General features: G+C 36.3%; 2 protein-coding genes across 2 annotated transcripts in view; both read left to right on the top strand.

The window, feature by feature from the left end:
* Window positions 1–7,136, top strand: part of stk11ip (serine/threonine kinase 11 interacting protein) — a 32,931-nt gene extending 25,795 nt beyond the window's left edge. Inside the window, exons 22-25 of the mRNA XM_016486707.1 lie at window positions 3,586–3,670; window positions 3,919–4,004; window positions 5,695–5,906; window positions 6,034–7,136. Of these exons, the coding sequence (XP_016342193.1) occupies window positions 3,586–3,670; window positions 3,919–4,004; window positions 5,695–5,906; window positions 6,034–6,162 (512 nt within the window). The 3' untranslated portion in view covers window positions 6,163–7,136. The remainder of the gene's footprint in view (window positions 1–3,585; window positions 3,671–3,918; window positions 4,005–5,694; window positions 5,907–6,033) is intronic.
* Window positions 7,137–8,502: 1,366 nt separating this feature from the next.
* On the top strand, window positions 8,503–15,556 carry gjc4a.1 (gap junction protein gamma 4a.1). Its single transcript, XM_016486595.1, has 3 exons — window positions 8,503–8,692; window positions 11,976–13,145; window positions 14,272–15,556. Exons 2-3 carry the CDS (start codon window positions 12,002–12,004, stop codon window positions 14,283–14,285), a joined length of 1,158 nt encoding a protein of 385 aa, XP_016342081.1. The 5' UTR covers window positions 8,503–8,692; window positions 11,976–12,001; the 3' UTR covers window positions 14,286–15,556.
* The last annotated feature ends 3,029 nt before the right edge of the window (window positions 15,557–18,585 follow it).

Below are 18,585 nucleotides of genomic sequence, written 5' to 3'. Positions count from 1 at the left end.
AGATCTTGCACGGAGCTCCAGACCAAGGCCGATTGATGGTTGTTTTGTATTTCTTCCATTTCCGAATAATCGCATGAACAGTTATCTCCTTCTCACCAAGCTTCTTGCGGATGGTCTTGCAGCCCATTCAAGCCTTGTGCAGATTTACAATCTTGTCTCTGACATCCTTTGACAGCTCTTTGATTCGCAGGTCGACATCATGCAAAACGCCGCCCCCGATCTGTCGGAAGAACAGAGCGCTAGTGAGACTTGTACATTTATTTTGATTTGTAAATTGTCCTTCGACTGAAAATAGTTTTCAAAAGAAAACCCACCACTTCAGGTCGACTTTGCACCACAGACTTATTTAAATATTGCGCAGGAAACACAGATCCGATCAGTTATCCAGATCGAGAAGTCAGCTGATGTTGCCAAGTGTAAACGTGCCGTGTCCTGATTGACTGATGATCCGATCTGCTTGATCAGATCACGGAGATCGCATGTTAATGCCAAGTGTAAACGCAGACTTTTACACCTAACGAGCTGACATTAGGAGTAACTTCTTAAAGTGGCAGGACTAATCTGTGTTCCACATGGGCACATAATCAATCTGTGGGAGCCAGAATTCTTACTGGTTGGTACGGAATCAATTACTTATTTCACTCACTGAAATGCAAATCAATTTCTAACCTTTATATAATGTGTTTTTTTCTGGATTTTTTGGTTGATATTCTGTCTCTCTACGTTAAAATAAACCTACCATAAAATTACCTACCATTACAGACCATTAATAGTGGGGAAGTCGTGGCCTAATGGTTAGAGAGTCGGACTCATAACCCAAAGGTTGTGGGTTCGAGTCTCGTACCGGCAGGGATTGTAGGTGGGGGGAGTGAATGTACAGCGCTCTCTCCCACCTTCAAATTTCTTTGTAAGTGGGCAAACTTACAAAATCAGCAGGGAATCAAATAAATATTTTCCCCACTGTAAATGCTGATCCAAATGCAACTTTTTTTATTATCTACTTGGATATTAAAATCGCCAACTATTAAGTCTTTATCTAAAGCCAGCACTAACTCAGATAGAAAATCAGCACATTTTTGATAAAGTCTATATGATGCCCTGGTGGCTTGTATACAGTAGCTAGCACAAACATCAGTAGGGATTTATCATTACCACTCATTACAATAGATAATGTTATAAAGCACCAATACTTGAAACGAATTATACTTGAAACCAGACCTTTTAGAAATACTGAAAATATAGCTATAAATTGTAGCACCTTTACCTTTTGAACACGGCTCATGTTTATAACAGTGAGTGACTTGAAGTGGAGTGACGTGTAGCCAAGTATGGTCTCCCATACTCGGAATTTGTACTCTGCATTTTCAAGTGCACACACAGCAGTGAACACACTCCCTGAGCAGTGGGCAGCCATTTTTTATTTTTATCTTTTATTTTTTGCTGTGGCACCCAGGGAGCAGTTGGGGGTTCGATGCTTTGCTCAAGGGTCTCACCTCAGTCATGGTATTGAAGGTGAAAGAGAGCGTGTACAGCCACTCCCCCACGTACAATCCCTACTGGTACCGAGACTCAAACCCGTGACTTTTGGCTTACAAGTCCAACTAACCCACAGGTCGGAGGGCTGCGGCCCTCCAGGAACTGAGTTTGACACCCCTGCTCTAACCATTAAGGGGGCAGTCGTAATCATGGGGGGTACACTTATTTAAAGTAATGTAATCGTCTGGTTTTAGCCAGGTTTCTGTCAAACATAGCACATGTATGATCTGAAATCATATCATATACAAAAATCACTTTTGTAGAAAGGGATCTAATATTCATTAATGCAAGCTTTATCAGTTGTTTATCTGTATTATATCTGTTTATTATTTGTTAAATATAAGTTGTTACCCTTAAATTTGTTTGGACATGTTTTCTATTTGCTAGGGAACAGACACAGTTTTTATAGTATGATAGCTAGAGTCTCTATGTGCTGAGAATTAACTGCCTTCTGTGACGTGAGGTGGCTAGCAGACAGTCGGTCTAGCCAGTCTATCTGTTTCCTGACAGACTGTTTGAACTCGAACGGAAAATTTGCATGTTGAAAATTCGCATTGTCACGCAAGCTAATCAACGAAGAGCTGTATCAGAAAATGTAGAGCTGTATTTATTGCTCTTATGTTTTTTATTCATGCAAAGTGACGCAAAAAAATATTCGCTTTGCGTTTGGTGTGCACACACCATTAGATATCTAGCCATTGATTGACGACAGTCTACTATGTATCTCGTCACCACGGTAAGCAGGGAGGAGGACCAGAGCATATTACAGTATCTCAAGTTTACACACCTCTTTAATGTTATTTTTAGTGATCTCCGACTGGCAAAGTCGAACATCATTAGTGCCGACATGAATAACAATCTTACTGAATTTACGTTTAACATTAGCCATCATTGTCAAATTTGCCAAGATGCTAGGTGCTCAGGCTCCCGGTAAAAATTGGAGTGTGGTGGCTGGTGTCTCTATTTTCACGTTCCGTACAATAGAATCTCCAATAACTAGAGCACATTCATCAGGTTTCTCAGTGAGTGCATCACTGAGTAGGGAGTTTGTCATGGAGTTTGTCCTGCGGATATTCACGATCACCCTGCTGCGGGGGCTCTGCAACCGAAACCGGATTATGCATGGAACTCGCTAAGCTAGTCGCATCCAAAGCCGTATCTAAGGCCCTCACATTCTTACTATACTCAATTAAAGTTTGGATGTGTGTCTCTAGTTCTGAAATCTTCTCTGTCAGCCCAACTATTTCCCTCCATTTTCACATGTGAATCCCTCACTGCTGACAAAGAAGGCTGCACTATACTGAACATGTGGCAATCCATGAGACAACCTTTGGACACAGCAATGATTTTAAATTTATTTTATGTAGAATAGCTACAGTGGTCTGTCACTGGTTTCTTTAGTTTAAATTAAATAAGTGTTACCTGAAGGAGGACTTTTGAGGTTTAAGATGAGGAAAAAACTTCCATATGGTTGTAAAACACAATGTAAAATGTATCAGTTTACACAATGTATCAGTTTATAAATCTATTTAGAAATAAAAACTATAAGCAAAAACAAAAGGAGAGTCAAAGGAAAATACATAACATAGGGACTACATTATAAGTCATAAGACCTAGCATAAGAAGCTAAACTAATTTTCTGTAATTAGTCACGATTAATCACACCTAATAATACAATTTGTAATCATAAGCATTTTCACATTAAATCAGCAAATGAATGTGGAAACAATTTCAGTCAAATTATTTTTTAAATCAAAATGTTGATGCTTAGTCCTATAATTTCTGCTTGCAGCTTTATTTGATCTTTATTTGGTTTGCTGAAACATTCTCTTTTGTTTTTAATCTTTTTCTTTAAGGGTTTAAATGTTTAATTATACTAATTTATTTAATTAAAGGCATGGTACAGTCAATAATGTTCAAAAAGCAATTACGTGAACAGAATTATGTGTACATAATGTGAAAAGCTCTTTTTAGAGCTTTTTAGATTTGGAGTTTGTGAAGAAATTGTGTAGATATTCTTCCTCACTACAGCACTATGTTTTCATGCAGAAATTGCAAGGGAATTGGCCCCAAAGTCTGAAAGCAAGCTGAAGGGAATCTCCACCACCCGGCTCAACCAACAGCACCACCTCTGGTACGCAGTGAAAATAGGCAGGCATTTTTTTCCTCTCCAACTCTGTCTGTCTTTATCTCTGCCTGAGGCTTTTCATTTTTCTGCCTACCTATCCTACCCAAAACGTAATGCATAAAATGTGTGAGAATAGAAATAAAGAATACTCTCATTTGCACAGTTAAAAAAGACAGTTTTGTTAGTGATCCCAAGGTACACATATTATCCCATAAGTAATGTCTTAACATATTTTAAATCTGTCTGTTCTATAGGCATCTAGTCTGTGAGGACGCCCTGCCATGTGAAGAAGACAACAGCCATCCTCCTTTCCGTTACCTTTTAGCATTCCTTCAACAAGGTGAGTGTCTATGTTCTCCAGGATGAAGATAAGCAAGAAATTATACGGTGACTACAGCATGTGATGACTTGCCTGTGATGGGAAAGAGCTACAAATGGTTAGAGTAGCAGAACATGTAGTGGTAGACTGATTTATATCTAATACATTACAGAATTAGACATTATTAGACTAAATAAAGCTTAAGATGGGTGTGATGTTCACCTCCAGGGTATTTATGGTCTGGTTTATAGACCATCAGTTTAAGCTCAAATGTGACTCACACATGAAAGTTACAGTTCTTTAATGATTCATACACACTTTCATCAGATAACTGTGGGAAATAGTGCTGCCCAGGTTAACACTAGGACACAAAGGTGTATGTATCAGCACTTGCTTTTGTTAGTATCCTGCTGTTATCCTTGGAACCAAACTTTGATGTCTTGACGGAAGAAGGGAGAGTCACAGAAAACAGATTTATCTGATTCTTCTTGAGAGAGTCATCCAACTGTGAGCGGCTGCTTCAGCTTTCAAGAGTCCCAGTACCCTGCTGGCAGGCTGACTCTCCCCCAGAACCCCCCACATCGAAAGGGCTCACAGCAGGCTAGACTTGTGGTGTGATAAGCATTCAGCTGGTGAGACCAAACCCAGCCAATCTTACAATGATCTTAAAAAAACAGGAACATCCTGAAACATCACTCATGCCCTTTTCTCCCACACACAAACTTTCATATAGTCGTTTGTGCTTTCAGTTGTGTGCGCCTGCCAAAATGCACATTAACATACACAGAAGATTTTGATGAATAAACACGAAGTACATCTGATATCACAAACAGACATTTTGTTCTCTTTCCTGCAAGATGTTCTTAGTTTATCTCTGTGGGTGGTCAGTGAGCAGAACTGTGCTATCATTTGTGCCTGTACTGTTGTTAGTGAAATGCATCTGATGTGTTTGTATTTTACATGAAAGAATGGTGTCTTGCTGTGTCTTGGCAATTGCAGCAACAATATATGCATGTTGTTAAAAGCAAGTATATAAAATTCACTGTTCAAAACTCTTTCCTTGCAGTACCCTTACAGTAAGATTATAATAATTATTTATAATTTAAGATGTCAGATTATAAATATTTGAGTTGTCCGATTTTTTTTTTTTCAATTAATTTGCCTTAGCTTGAATACATTAAATCCGTGAAAAAAGAGAAGGATGTCTGACTATTACAGTGCCCATTCACTGCCATATGTTAGTTCTGACAGCTTGTAGCTACAACCAATGAACAACATTATTAATGCAACAGATCATTAAAAAGAACCATCTAAAGATTTGTCACTAGAACAAACTTCATAGGTTCTTGTGGGAACTCGAATGTACTTAAGTAACATGGAAAAAAAAAAAACTTTAATGGTTCTTGCACATCAAGCAAGCACTTTGAGCCTCCATTTACCATATTTAATATGCTCTATGTATATGCGTTGATCTGTGTTTATATGTGAATAAAAGCCTAAATTACATCTGATTATCATATTCGCTCTGATAAATGCCTATTGAGCTGAGCTGAAGCTCAACTGGCATAATAACAAAACTGTATTCATCTCTGAGTTACTTTTTACGCGAAAAGTGTTACACCTCAACTGCTGAAGGGCCAAATCTTCCATACTCAAGCTTTTTGTAAGGACAAAATTATTTTACAAGGTTTTACTTTCTTTTTTCTTACAGTAGATGGCTCTTTGGCCTCTGTGAGTGTACTAGCCACCAAAGAAATGCTTTTTCTCCTTGATGAAGACCACCAATGGAGCAAGAGCCAACCTGAAGGCCAAATGAGCAGTGGGAAGGTGAACGTTCAGGAAACTCAGCCAATCAGTTGTGTCAGTTCCATTCATCTGTTTTCATCAGATCCATGCCAGGTGGACCTAAAACTTTATGATGAGGTATGTGGGTACACCTTCACATGTTCTCAACTAAACCATAGAGAAACCAAGAGCAATTGTCTGGATGTAACATATGGCTACTATATGGGTAGAATAAATGGAGGTTTTTGTTGTTTGTTTTTGACAGATGGCCAAGAAAGAAAAGACATGGTCTTTACATGCTGAAGATGAAGAGCTGGTACAAGACCTGGTGAACTGGATCACAAATCAGTGGGAAACCATGTTTGGGGTCAAGCTGACTACTATCAAGCAGTAACCACTAGCCACAGTGTTAAAGAAAAGCACCTACCTTAAATCATGAAGATTCCTGCCTTAAACTGTTTTAATCTGTATTACTGTCTTGGTGTAAATGTGGAAGTTTGTCTTTTTGTCTCCATATAAGCCCCAAATTCCATTATTATCTTCTCTTGGTTGTGCTCATGTCTCCTCTATATACTAATTGTGCTGTAACATGCATAGAGTGCCTTTTTGGCTTTGTCACCAACCAACACCAACACACCTTATAATACATACAGTAACTATGCATGCACAAACAGTTTATTTGTAAATAGGTTTCTGTGAATGATATGAATGTGGTAGTGAATATGTGTTTGTATCTCAGGGTGAAAAGCCGTTCAATGTGTTCTCAGAAAGGTTCATAATTGGGTTATGCAGATCACAGGAGAATAACAGGTTTACTTGAGTGTTGGTGGTGTTAATGCAATGTTAGTTAAGACACGTTACTGAACTAAATTACCCTCTCACTCTTTGAAACTTTATGTTGAAGATATTTATGAACTGTATAGGTACACGTGATTCTCCATAATGAACTTGGACTTGAAGTGTTTTGTGTTTATTTGTTTTATAAGAAAACAAGCATAAATCTAGCTCATAAATGTGAAGTGTAACTATAGTTGTTTTTTCCCCTAATATTCTATTCCAGCACTTGTATAGAGAGCATAAAAAGGGAGCTAGTGATTACACATCAAAACGTAATGGTCACAGGCAAAAGAAACTTCATATAGCTGTGAAGAGAAAATTTAGTACAACCACGTGCAGTTTTGTGCCGTTTGTGTGACTCCGATGTTCTTTTATTTCTTGAAATAATTGAAATGGCTTGAAAAATAGTGAAATGGCTTTTTATAAGTACATGCTGTTAACAAAGTTGAAAGCATATTGTCATTCAATGTAAAATTTATTTAATGTGTATTTATTCATCTTTGTACTGGTCTCCAGTAGGGAAATCATAATAACTTTTATTTTTGTAAACAATAAACTCTTTAAATATTACACAGCTTTTCATTATGTTCAATACATGACAGAGGGAGAGATATATCTGAGAATGATTGTTGCATATAAGCGAATTGGTCACTATTATTATTATTATTTTTGTTTGTTTTATTTTTTTTGTAAGTTTAGAATTATTTTACCAAGAAAACAAGCCCGTTATTTTCTGCTGGCTGTTCATTTCTCTTCAGCTCTTTTCACTTCTCCAAACGTTACTAAAACGTTTTTCTAAAGTGATGTATTAAAATTCCTAGGCTGAGTATTGTGTGCTATTACACACAATTTATGCTATGACACATATACTAGTAATACTTTTTTCAATTAATTTTTACATTTGTTAAAAAAAAGTCATCCTTCCACTCCTTTCATTACCTGTTTTCAGTCTGTTATGATGAAACTTTCCTTCTTTACAGCTGTGCCAATACTATTATTGTTGATGCGTTTATGTGGATCTACGTTTTGTTCCCTCTCTCACATTCTCACTTTCTCTTTCTGTATGGTCTAGCAGTGTTGCAGCAATTAGTTTTGTGATCTTTTCCTATGCTTGGCGACTGTGAAGTATGAAATCAGTTTACATAGCGTGTTGCCATGTTTTATGACAAATAAAGACTCCGTATTAGACAAATCCACATTATTAACTTAACAGTTATATTGAATACAATCAAATTAGTCATCTGCGTTTTTTTCTTCAACATTATTATGGGCTGTGTCAGATATATGCTAAATAAATAAATGTATATTAAAACACACACACATGCACACATACAACTGGACAGCTGCTGCAACATCCCGTAAACCTTGCAGAGACGTCAAACCTATAGTTCACATCTGAATGTTAAGCAATATTTTGTGTTTGTGAGGGAAAAGGAATGCCTCATCTGAAATATTTAATTGAAATGAAAGATAAAAAATAATGTTCATCAATACAACATTTTATAGGTTATAGACAGAAAAAAAAACTCTTTAAGACAAACAGTACTGAGACAGACATCTGCAGATATGCCACCTATTCGAATTTATATTTAGTTGATATATTTTATTATATTTAATAAATTAACTTTGATTTTATAGGGGAATATTTACTTATTTACATTATTTTTATAGCGAGAGTTCGACTTCTGAGACGTGTTTTTTTTCATATATACAGTATATTATCATCATATTCTTAAATATTACATATTGACCATTCCTGATAACTCATATATTTTATAATCAATATTTACGGTGGATACGGAATGATTTTATTTATTTATTTATTTTTATTTGTATTTATTTTTTGTTCGGGAGACGACTGAGCTCAGGTTTCAAGTTTAAAGGCCTTGCGTGTGGGTGTAGAGGAGGTGAAGACGCTGTTTAGGATGGATGCTCACGTGGTGTGGCTTCCAAACAGTGTATGGGTAAACGTGAAAAAAAAGGGGTTGGAAGTAAATTGAAAAACTAGCTAGTGTCGGAGTTTTGGTCAAACATATAAGTATTGTCAACAGCTGAGCACAGGAGCACTAATCACCTGTTAGACGAAGGTATGTGAATGTTTTTGTTGTTTCTTACCTGTTTAAGGTGTACTGGTGCTGCTCATTTACCGGAGCAACATGTGACTTTTTGAGAACGTTCTTTTCGTTGTCGTTGATGCAAAGTTGTCGCGTATAAAACGTAAAAGATTATTTCTTTCTTTTAAAAATAAAGGTTAATCAGCTCAGTATGCCAACTAAACTTTATTATACCGATTAATAAATCGATTGTCAAATTTAACTAAAAACCTGTCGAGGTAATTTAAAAACATATAGTAGAGCTGGGTAAAAAAAAAAAATGATTTAAAAAATATTATTATTATTATTATAGGCCACAATAATTTATACTTTTTTAACTCTGTCATGTGTGTTTGTACCCTAAAAGTCTTGTTGAAAAACACATCACTCACCTTTTAGAAGTTTGAATAGTCAGACACCAATCAACGATCATTATGCTCAGCTTGAACTTTAGGTATGTTATGGTGTATGGGTGTTATTTGCATTGTGTGTCATGTCTTATTTATTTTGTGGGATGATGAGGGACAGTCAATTCAGAGAGTACTGTGGCAAAGTATGCACTGTTGTGTTTCTACAAGCAGTTATCTTCTGTGGCCTATATGTACCACAAGCCAAGAGAGAACTCGTCACCATAGATCACCATAGATATTAAATAAAATGCTGTAATCACTGTATTGTGCTAACACATCACTATACAATCAACACTTAGTAGCTTTACTGTTTCAATAGTGGAGATTGAATGTGAATTGTCTGAGTACACCCATGCTTTTCACAACTCCTCCTTCTAGCTTTCTGACCACAGAACCTCAGTCTTGGTTCATATCAGGTAGTGACCTGCTGTGACTTGTCCTTATATTTGAAGCTCCAGCTCAGAGGTGAGGTTGCTGATGTTGGCATGCAGCTACTCAGTACATTTCCATTAAAGGACATAGCAAATATGATTAATTTTCTCATGTTTGAGTTATTGGCCTAATGATAATAAATAACATAAAACAAAATAATGTAAAAACAAACAAAAAAAATCATTCAGTTATTATATGTTTTTATTTACAGTTACATATAAATAATCTTAACCTGTGGTTCACTTTTAATGCAGTGAAACTCAATTTTGTTTGTACATTAAGCTGCATATCATTCAAATCCATTGAGAAACTTAAGGGTCAGAAGTCATTTGGTTTATTCCTTTGTTGGCACATAAATTATGTGCACTACACTATAGATTTTTACAAAAGTGCTCTCATGTGCACAAATCCTACATTTATAAGAATTTATATCTTCTGCAACACCAAAATTCATGGAAAAGGTAAAAAGTAGATTGAATGGGTACCACTCACTATGGATTTTTTTTTTACTTGTATGCTGTCCTCAAATAAATAAATAAATAGGGTGATGCACTTAAGTAAAAGAATGACAAGTAGCCTTAATTAAGTAAATTACCTTAAGTAAAAAATATACATTTTTGAAAAACTGTTAATAATAAAATTGGAAGAATATAATGCAGGAAGAATAAATATATATATCTCTCTCTTTATAACAGAGAGCTACTGTACAAACCCCACTGTGTATGAAGCTCAAGTCTTAAAAGCATCAGATAAGTTGAAAATGGCAAGGTTAGTTTAGGTTGTAAAATGCCATTTTGCTCTGGTTACGCCATATGAAACTTTAAAACCTTTGAATTGTTAAATCTTTTCTTGAAAATGATTTAAAAGTTTTTATGAATACAGGTGCTTTTCTAACTTGACATGTTTTAAACTAGAGTTTTTTTGTTTTTGCTTTGTCAAGAGTAGAAGTTTTGTATCAGATGTTTTTACTTTTCTGTCGTATTGGGCACTTATACTGTATGTCATTAACCCTTAGGCTGAACATGATTTCCATTAAGAGGTTAACTGCCACTGTATGCTGATAAACAAGCTATAGCTCTGTAATGGAGGTTTGTGTGTGTATCAAGTGTGTGTCTGTGTGTATTGAACACTGACACCTGCTGGAGCTCCAATGTTCATCATCAGAACAGAATGAAGCACTTACAATGTCAAATAATAATATAAGGTGTTACAGCATTAAAGGGGTCATATGATGCAATTTCAAGTTTTCCTTTCTCTTTGGAGTGTTACAAGCTGTTTGTGCATAGATAAGATCCCTAAAGTTGCAAAGTCTAAATTCTCAAACCCAAAGAGATATTCTATTTAAAAGTTAAGACTCGTCCACGCCCTCCTAAAACGCCTCGTTTAAACACGCCCCCACATGTCTACGTCACTGTGTGGGAAGATTTGCATAACACCGCCCAAATGTTCACGCAATGAAAGAAGGCATAACTTTGATTCTTGCTGTAGTATTGTTGCCGCCGCCGCCATGTCGTGGAGACGCTGTGTTTCGTTGCGAAAGCGAAACTACTTTGTTTGGCCTTCCAAAAGAGAACACAACTAGAAATCAGTGGTTAAGTTGTATTTACAACACTGTTCCAGAACAGTTCGACCCAAATATTCAGATGTGTGCAGCGCATTTTATGGACGACTGTTTCCTGATCCTGGGAGAGTAGCCTACAATGCCGGTTGTGCTCAAAGGTTGTTTCTATAAAGTGGGGCAATACCAACTTTGCAAGGACAGTCTGGTGCTTCTGACTCACAGCCTGTAAGTACGTTTTCATATTTAAAGAATTTGCCACTGATGATTAAAATGCGAGTTTTGAGCAGTGTAGAGTAGCGCTTGTTGTTTGTTGTTTCTCCGATCACAAATGCAGACATGGTTTTATGTTTACGCGGCGCGAAACGCAACGCGTAAAAAGACAGTATAAGTCATTAAAATCTGTAATGATGTCCCCTGGATGCAACAAATGCCTCATTTGTAATGGGTTTTGTCTCGCCGCGCTGGTACACGGCATCATATGGTAAGGGGCGTAACATTTCCGTCACACGCTTGAGGTTTTCAGCCAATCACAACACACTGGATAGCTGGCCAATCAGCGTATATCTCGCTTTTCAGAATGATGAGCTTTGTAAAAATCGACGCGTTTCAGAAAGGCAGGGCATAGAGGAGCAACAATAATGTACAGTATGTGGAAAATAATGTGTTTTTGAACCTTAAACCGCATAAACACATTGCATTACACCAAATACACAAAAAACAAATATTTTTAGCAACGTCAATTAGCAACCAAATGCGTTGGTTATTGTGTTAATTCTCAAAGGGAGAACATTTGAACCCTTTTAATTGTAAAGTTGTGCGTTCCACATTCAATGCCTCTACAATCCCATTATCTGTTTTTTTTTTTCTTCTGCAGATCAGGTCTCTTGTGTTGGTGGCAACATGAGTTGGAGCTTCTTGACACGCTTGCTTGATGAGATCTCCAACCATTCCACGTTTGTGGGAAAGATCTGGCTCACACTCCTCATTATCTTCCGAATTGTTCTGACAGTGGTAGGCGGTGAGACAATCTATCAAGATGAACAGAGCAAGTTTGTATGCAATACTGCACAACCCGGTTGTGAAAATGTGTGCTATGATGCTTTTGCACCTCTATCACATGTCCGATTCTGGGTTTTTCAAATCATTATGATCACCACGCCGTCTATTATGTACCTGGGCTTTGCCATGCACAAAATCGCTCGAATGGCTGATGACGAATACCGACCACGCAAGCGCAAACTGCTGTCTATGGTTCATCGAGGTGTGAGCCGTGACTATGACGAGGCTTACGAAATGGATGATGAAGTTCCCATGATCTTGGAGGAGATTAAGCCCTCTGAAAAGGATAGTAAAGCGGTAGCTGCAGCCAAGTCTGCCCCTGCATCCGATGCTAAGTCTGCGAAGCATGATGGTCGTCGTCGCATCAAGAGAGATGGTCTCATGAAGGTATATGTGCTACAGTTGATCTCTCGCGTTGCCTTTGAGATAGCCTTCCTTTTTGGCCAGTATGTTTTGTATGGTTTTGAAGTTGTGCCATCCTACATTTGCACCCGAAGCCCATGCCCACACACTGTGGACTGCTTTGTCTCGCGTCCCACTGAAAAGACCATCTTCCTGGTCATCATGTATGTTGTCAGTATACTCTGCCTGGCGCTGACTGTGCTGGAAATCCTTCATCTGGGAATCGGTGGTGTGAGGGACACTCTTCGTAGTCGATCAGCTCGGAAGCTCCCCATACACAGGTCATCCACATCCACTATCTGTCACCGCCTTGCCAGTGCACCCCCGGGATATCAGGCTGTCCTGAAAAAGGACTCCACTGGCAAGCTTAAGGCTGAGTTCTTGGGAGACTCAGGACGGGAGTCATTGGGTGATGCCAACACCGGTCTACAGAGACCCCTGAAAATGCGACATCTGGACCAGGCCTACCACCATGAGGATGTTGGGGCTTCACGCAGCAGTGGTCCAGACTCTAACAGCATTGCTGTTGAGCAAAACCGACTCAACCTAGCTCAGGAGGGCTATGTCAGCTCCAAGGAAAAAGGTTTGTTTTGAGCTACACTTCTTTCACATCACGTTTGTATAAGTACGATTTGAAATTAACACCCACCAAACGCAGGTGGAAATCAACCATTGCGGGTAACGCTATTAACTCATTAAGGAAAAGTGTGGTCACATTTACCATTGCTCTGCAAATGTTTGTAGGTGAAATCCAGTCATTTCAATTGGAATTTTGCGCCAGGGCAAAAAAGTTCCCTATGTAGATTTCACTCGTTAGATTTACGAAAATTGCAAAAAAAAAAAAAGCTGCTTCATTTGAAATTGACAGTGGATCTTTTTTTCCCATGATAATATTTGCTGAAATATCGCTAATGTGTCCACACATTTAGCCTATCACTTTGCATATCACCATTATCAGAGCCTCCGGACTTAGCAAAACAATGCATTATGGTACACTCGGGAAGAGATTAGAGACCACTTTTTCAGCGTGTTCTTTTACTCACTAGGCATCCAATAAATGCTGCATATCCAATAATTTTGTGTGTCCTTATGCAGACACAAAAAGCACCCTCTGGCATCTTTATTGCAACACTGCCGGTAAACTCATAGCTTTCAGTAAGGAACATTTGCCGTAAATATACTGATGCAAAGTTCATATGAATTTTATCATCATATATATTGTGGCATGATTTCATCATTATCGGATGACTTGGGAGTGAGAATGACTTAATAGTGGGTAACCTTACAAAGTCTTGCTAGTTTTCAGCATGTTTGCCATTAAAATTTCAACTAAATAAACTTTACAACTAAATACATTTAGTTTTATAAGAGAAGTCACAGAAAAGGTTAAGGCTGGTAGGATTCAGTATAATAAATAGTAATAGTAATAATAAATCTATTTAAATCTATGCTTTGATAAACAGGTTTATTTCTGATATTTTTGTTATGGATAGAAGTTTAAAAATTCAGTAGCCAAATTGGCTGGTGAATAAGTTATATTCAAACTCTGTTCATAAGATATAAATCATTAATTCCAGTCAGATCTGAAGTGCATCTCGTCGTACAGTAAATTGCCATGTTTTAATGTGATTTTTGTGCACTTTTTGATATTTGATGATTGATGATATGTGATATTTAATAATATATATTTTCCTTTTCTGTTTTTAAAGAGGGTCATGCTTGAAGAGACTAACAGCTTTCCAACTCCAGGCTGAGATGTACATTTTGGTGGGCAGTTTTTGACAAGATTTCCTGTTCATCTTGCATTGAATACACCAACTCAAGGCTGAGATACAAATAATGGAGAGCAGTTATTGACATTATTTTGTGTGCTCCTCTAAATGCATATCAGAAGAAGTATTACTTACAGTATTAAAACCATAGCTGCCAAATGTAAAGACTAGAGAAACACCAGCTCTTATAATCCACATTACTGTTCCTTTCTTTACCAAGCAATTATATTTGTTGATAGTGTATTGTAACAACAGCATGAGAACAAAGACACATTCCCTGTGTTGGTGAAGATATTTATAAATACTGTTCATTATTATCAGTTTTAGCAAATCAGTATTAATTGAAGCCTTTAGCCAAAATTCACAGATCATCCTGTTCAGATTATTACAATGAAATGAAAGATGTATGTGTCTTTGTCTGAAAAACAGAAGTGTTTGTGTTTTATGTTATGTTGCTTTTTGATTGGAGTACAGTCCTGTGTGGTCTAATATTTTTGGAACATTGTCTTGTATGAAAATATCGTAGGTTGAGGGAAGACATTTTTCGAACAGTAGCAAGGGCACAATAAATGTTGTCTGTTTGTCTTGTTGATATGCATTTAGAGGATTTTGTATTTAGAAATTTTGAATAAAACTATTGCAATACACGTGCATCTGACCAGATTTAAAAATATATATATATATAAAAACCTGGAAAATTCTTGAATTGTTTATTAAAAGGTGTCATGCTTTGTATTACTGTTAAAAAATAATCTATGCAACATGCTATTGCATTACTTCGTATGTAACATATCTGTGGTTTACATGGGATTTATGGGAAACTGGAATTCAGATTTGGCAATGACGTTATATAGATGCACATTATTTGTGTCTTTGGTCATGTGTATGTTATTGGTGACCCGAGTAATATTTAACAAAGTTTTACATCTTAGCAAAGGAATAGTACTTTGACAGATATGTTTGAAATGTAGACTCATATGAGATGAAGACCGTTATTGTTTGACAAATGATTTTTTATAACCTCATTTGCTAAATGAATAAATGTATTTAAATGACTCCAGTTGTGCCAGTGGCCTAGAAATACCTGTTAATACCTGCATTTAATGGATCCCGTCTTACAGTTGCTGCCATGTTGATATTAGACGTAAAAATCCATGGTTGTATCAGTGGTCTACAACATTGTTTGGTGCCTCTTTAAAAAATAAATGTGTCCTTTGTTTCTTACCCTCAGCATTTGACTCTATAATAAGAATGGTACAGTCTTATAAAGGGTGTGATAGTACAACTGCTAAAAATCTGACCTGGTAAGCCAAAAGTCCTGTGTTTAAATGAGATATTCCATTTCACTATGCCCCTGCAAACCCAACATGCTTTTTGGGGCTAATAATTTAGTTTGTAAAATAATCAACAGCATTTAACACATTATGCTTTAATGTATTCTTCTGAACATTATTTTGAGATTCATTATTAATCAGTAACATATTTGAATGATGCCCTAGATTAAAAACAAAAAGTGTTTAACCCTCTGGGCCTCTTCGGTCATTTTTGACCGAAAAAATGTATATTCCGAAATTTTTAAAATCGTGGCTTCATCGGAATGAGATGACACTTGGTGACTTTTGTCACATTAGCTATGTGAACACACAAAAAAATCATGGACATGATTCGGATATGTTAAAGAGTCAAAAAAAAAAGTCACACTTGGCTCCTTCGCGGTCAAAAATGACCGACAAAGGAAATGGGAAATACGAAAAAAAATACAAAAACTCAGATAATCTTTTGGTGGTACAAACTACAAATCAGCTACTGTGCAGAACAAAAGTGCACAGCAATCAAGGGGTAACTCTCTAAAATATCAAGAGTGCAAAATAGACACCCACGCACACACACACACACTCACTGAAATGAACTGGTAAGACTGCAACAGAGCAAATTTTTTAGAATACTTGACAAAAAGTAGTCTTTTAGAATGTCTAAATATATATCTAAAAGTAAAACCTAATGAAATGAAGAAATTATGTCTAAAAAATAATGGAAATCCAAAGGCCTCTGTATATATGTACTGTATATAGGGAACTATACAGGAGTTTACATGACATTAAACAAGTTTTTTTTGTGTGTGTGTGTCATCTGGTGGCATAAAAAAAAAAAAAACTTGTGTAATGTCATGTAAACTCCTGTATAGTTCCCTATGTGTCACAAGTCACATATTCTAAAAAATTTGCTCTGTTGCATTCTTACCAGTTCATTTATGTGTGTGTGTGTGTGTGTGTGTGTGTGTGTGTGTGTGTGTGTGTGTGTGTGTGTGTGTGTGAATTCTCACTTCAAAAATGTTTTAACGTGAAATATTGCATTTATTGAAAAATAATAAATAAATAATTAAATAAATAAAAATATATTAATTCTAATGGAAAAAATAGCTAATTAAAATTGTATAAATATTGCATAGTATCATAAAATCCCCTCAAAATTCTAAATAATAATGTAAAAAATAACAAAAAATATTATTAAACAAAAATGTATTACACTGATTTTTCTGAACAAAAAAGTTACATTTCAAGGCTTCGGTCACTTTTGACAACGAAAGAGCCAAGTGTGACCCCTAAACGAAGAGGCCCAGAGGGTTAAATAGTGTTTTGATGTAGGAAAGATTATATATACTTTTTTTTTCTGCAGTATCTCATTTAGCTACCCGGGTGAACAATTGTTATTAGAGTAAAAGTGGATAAATATTATATATTAATGATACATCTATTTTTCAAACATTTGTTCTTTATTGTCATAGATATCTGGGTAATGTGCAATTTAAGTATTTTAAAATTATTTTTTAAGAGCTTAGTGTACAAAGTTAAGATGCTTTTCTCTTTCTGTTTAATTTAGTACAAATTGTCTTATTTACATAAAGAAATAAACTGCAAAAAGTTCTCATTTGATGTTGTATATGTTTGATAAAAATTATTGAGCAAGGTTTTACAGAAAACTGGTGTTTGTGTATCAACAAAATTGTAATGTTACTGAAGTTAAGCATTTGAGGGCTCAGGTGGGCTACAGTATATCAGCTCCAAGGAAAAAGGTTTGTTTTGGGCTACACTTCTTTCACATCACGTTTGTATAAGTACGATTTGAAATTAACAAATTTGAAAGACAAACCTAATAAAATGAAGAAATTATATCTAAAAAACAATGGGAATCCAAAGGCCTCTGTATATATGTATATAGGGAACTATACAGGAGTTTACATGACATTACGCAAGTTCTTCTTTTTTTATGCCAGCAGATGGCACAATTCTCACTTCAAAAATGTTTTCACTCTGTTTTAACATGAAATATTGCATTTATTGAAAAATAATTAAATAAATAAAAATATATTAATCCTAATGGGAAAAATTACTAATTAAAATTGTATAAATATTGCATAGTATCATAAAATCCCCTCAAAAGTCTAAATAATAATACAAAAATTGTATTAAACAAAAATGTATTACACTGATTTTCCTGAAAAAAAAAAGTTACATTTTAAGGCTTTGGTCACTTTTAACCACGAAAGAGCCAAGTGTGACCCCTAAACGAAGAGGCCCAGGGGGTTAAATAGTGTTTTGATGTAGGGAAGATTATATATATACTTTTTTTCTCTGCAGTATGTCATTTAGCTACCCGGGTGAACAATTGTTATTAGAGTAAAAGTGGATAAATATTATATAATAATGATACAAGTCAAGTCAAGTCAAGTCTGCTTTATTGTCAATTCTTCCACATGTACAGCACATACACACAGAGAATTGAAATTGCATTACTCTCAGACCCTTGGTGCATACAGATAACACTAACAGTAGAACATAAATACAGATAGATACAGATTAAATATAAAATACAACTATACAAATATACAAATAAGGTAAAATGTAAAAAAAATATATAAAGCAGCACAAGGCACATGGCAGATAGAGTGCAAACCAGTGAAGTAACAACAGTGCAGATATAATGATTTGTAGTGCAAAAGAGCTTATTTAGACTATTAAAAACTGATTAAAGTGACAGTGTGTGTGTGTATTTGGGAGGGGGGAGTGAGAGAGTCTGTCAGAGGGTCAGAGTTCAGTGGTGCGTGGGGCAAAAGAGGGGAGGGGGGGCAAGGTCGGGAGGGAGTTCAGCTTCCTGACAGCCTGATGGATGAAGCTGTCCTTCAGTCTGCTGGTCCTGGCCTGGAGACTCCGCAGTCTCCTCCCTGATGGCAGCAGACTGAAGAAGCTGTGT

Source organism: Sinocyclocheilus anshuiensis, unplaced genomic scaffold (genome assembly GCF_001515605.1).
Source record: "Sinocyclocheilus anshuiensis isolate Anshui unplaced genomic scaffold, SAMN03320099.WGS_v1.1 scaffold101, whole genome shotgun sequence".
Taxonomy (NCBI): domain Eukaryota; kingdom Metazoa; phylum Chordata; class Actinopteri; order Cypriniformes; family Cyprinidae; genus Sinocyclocheilus; species Sinocyclocheilus anshuiensis.
This window is presented reverse-complemented; position numbering and strand designations above follow the sequence as displayed.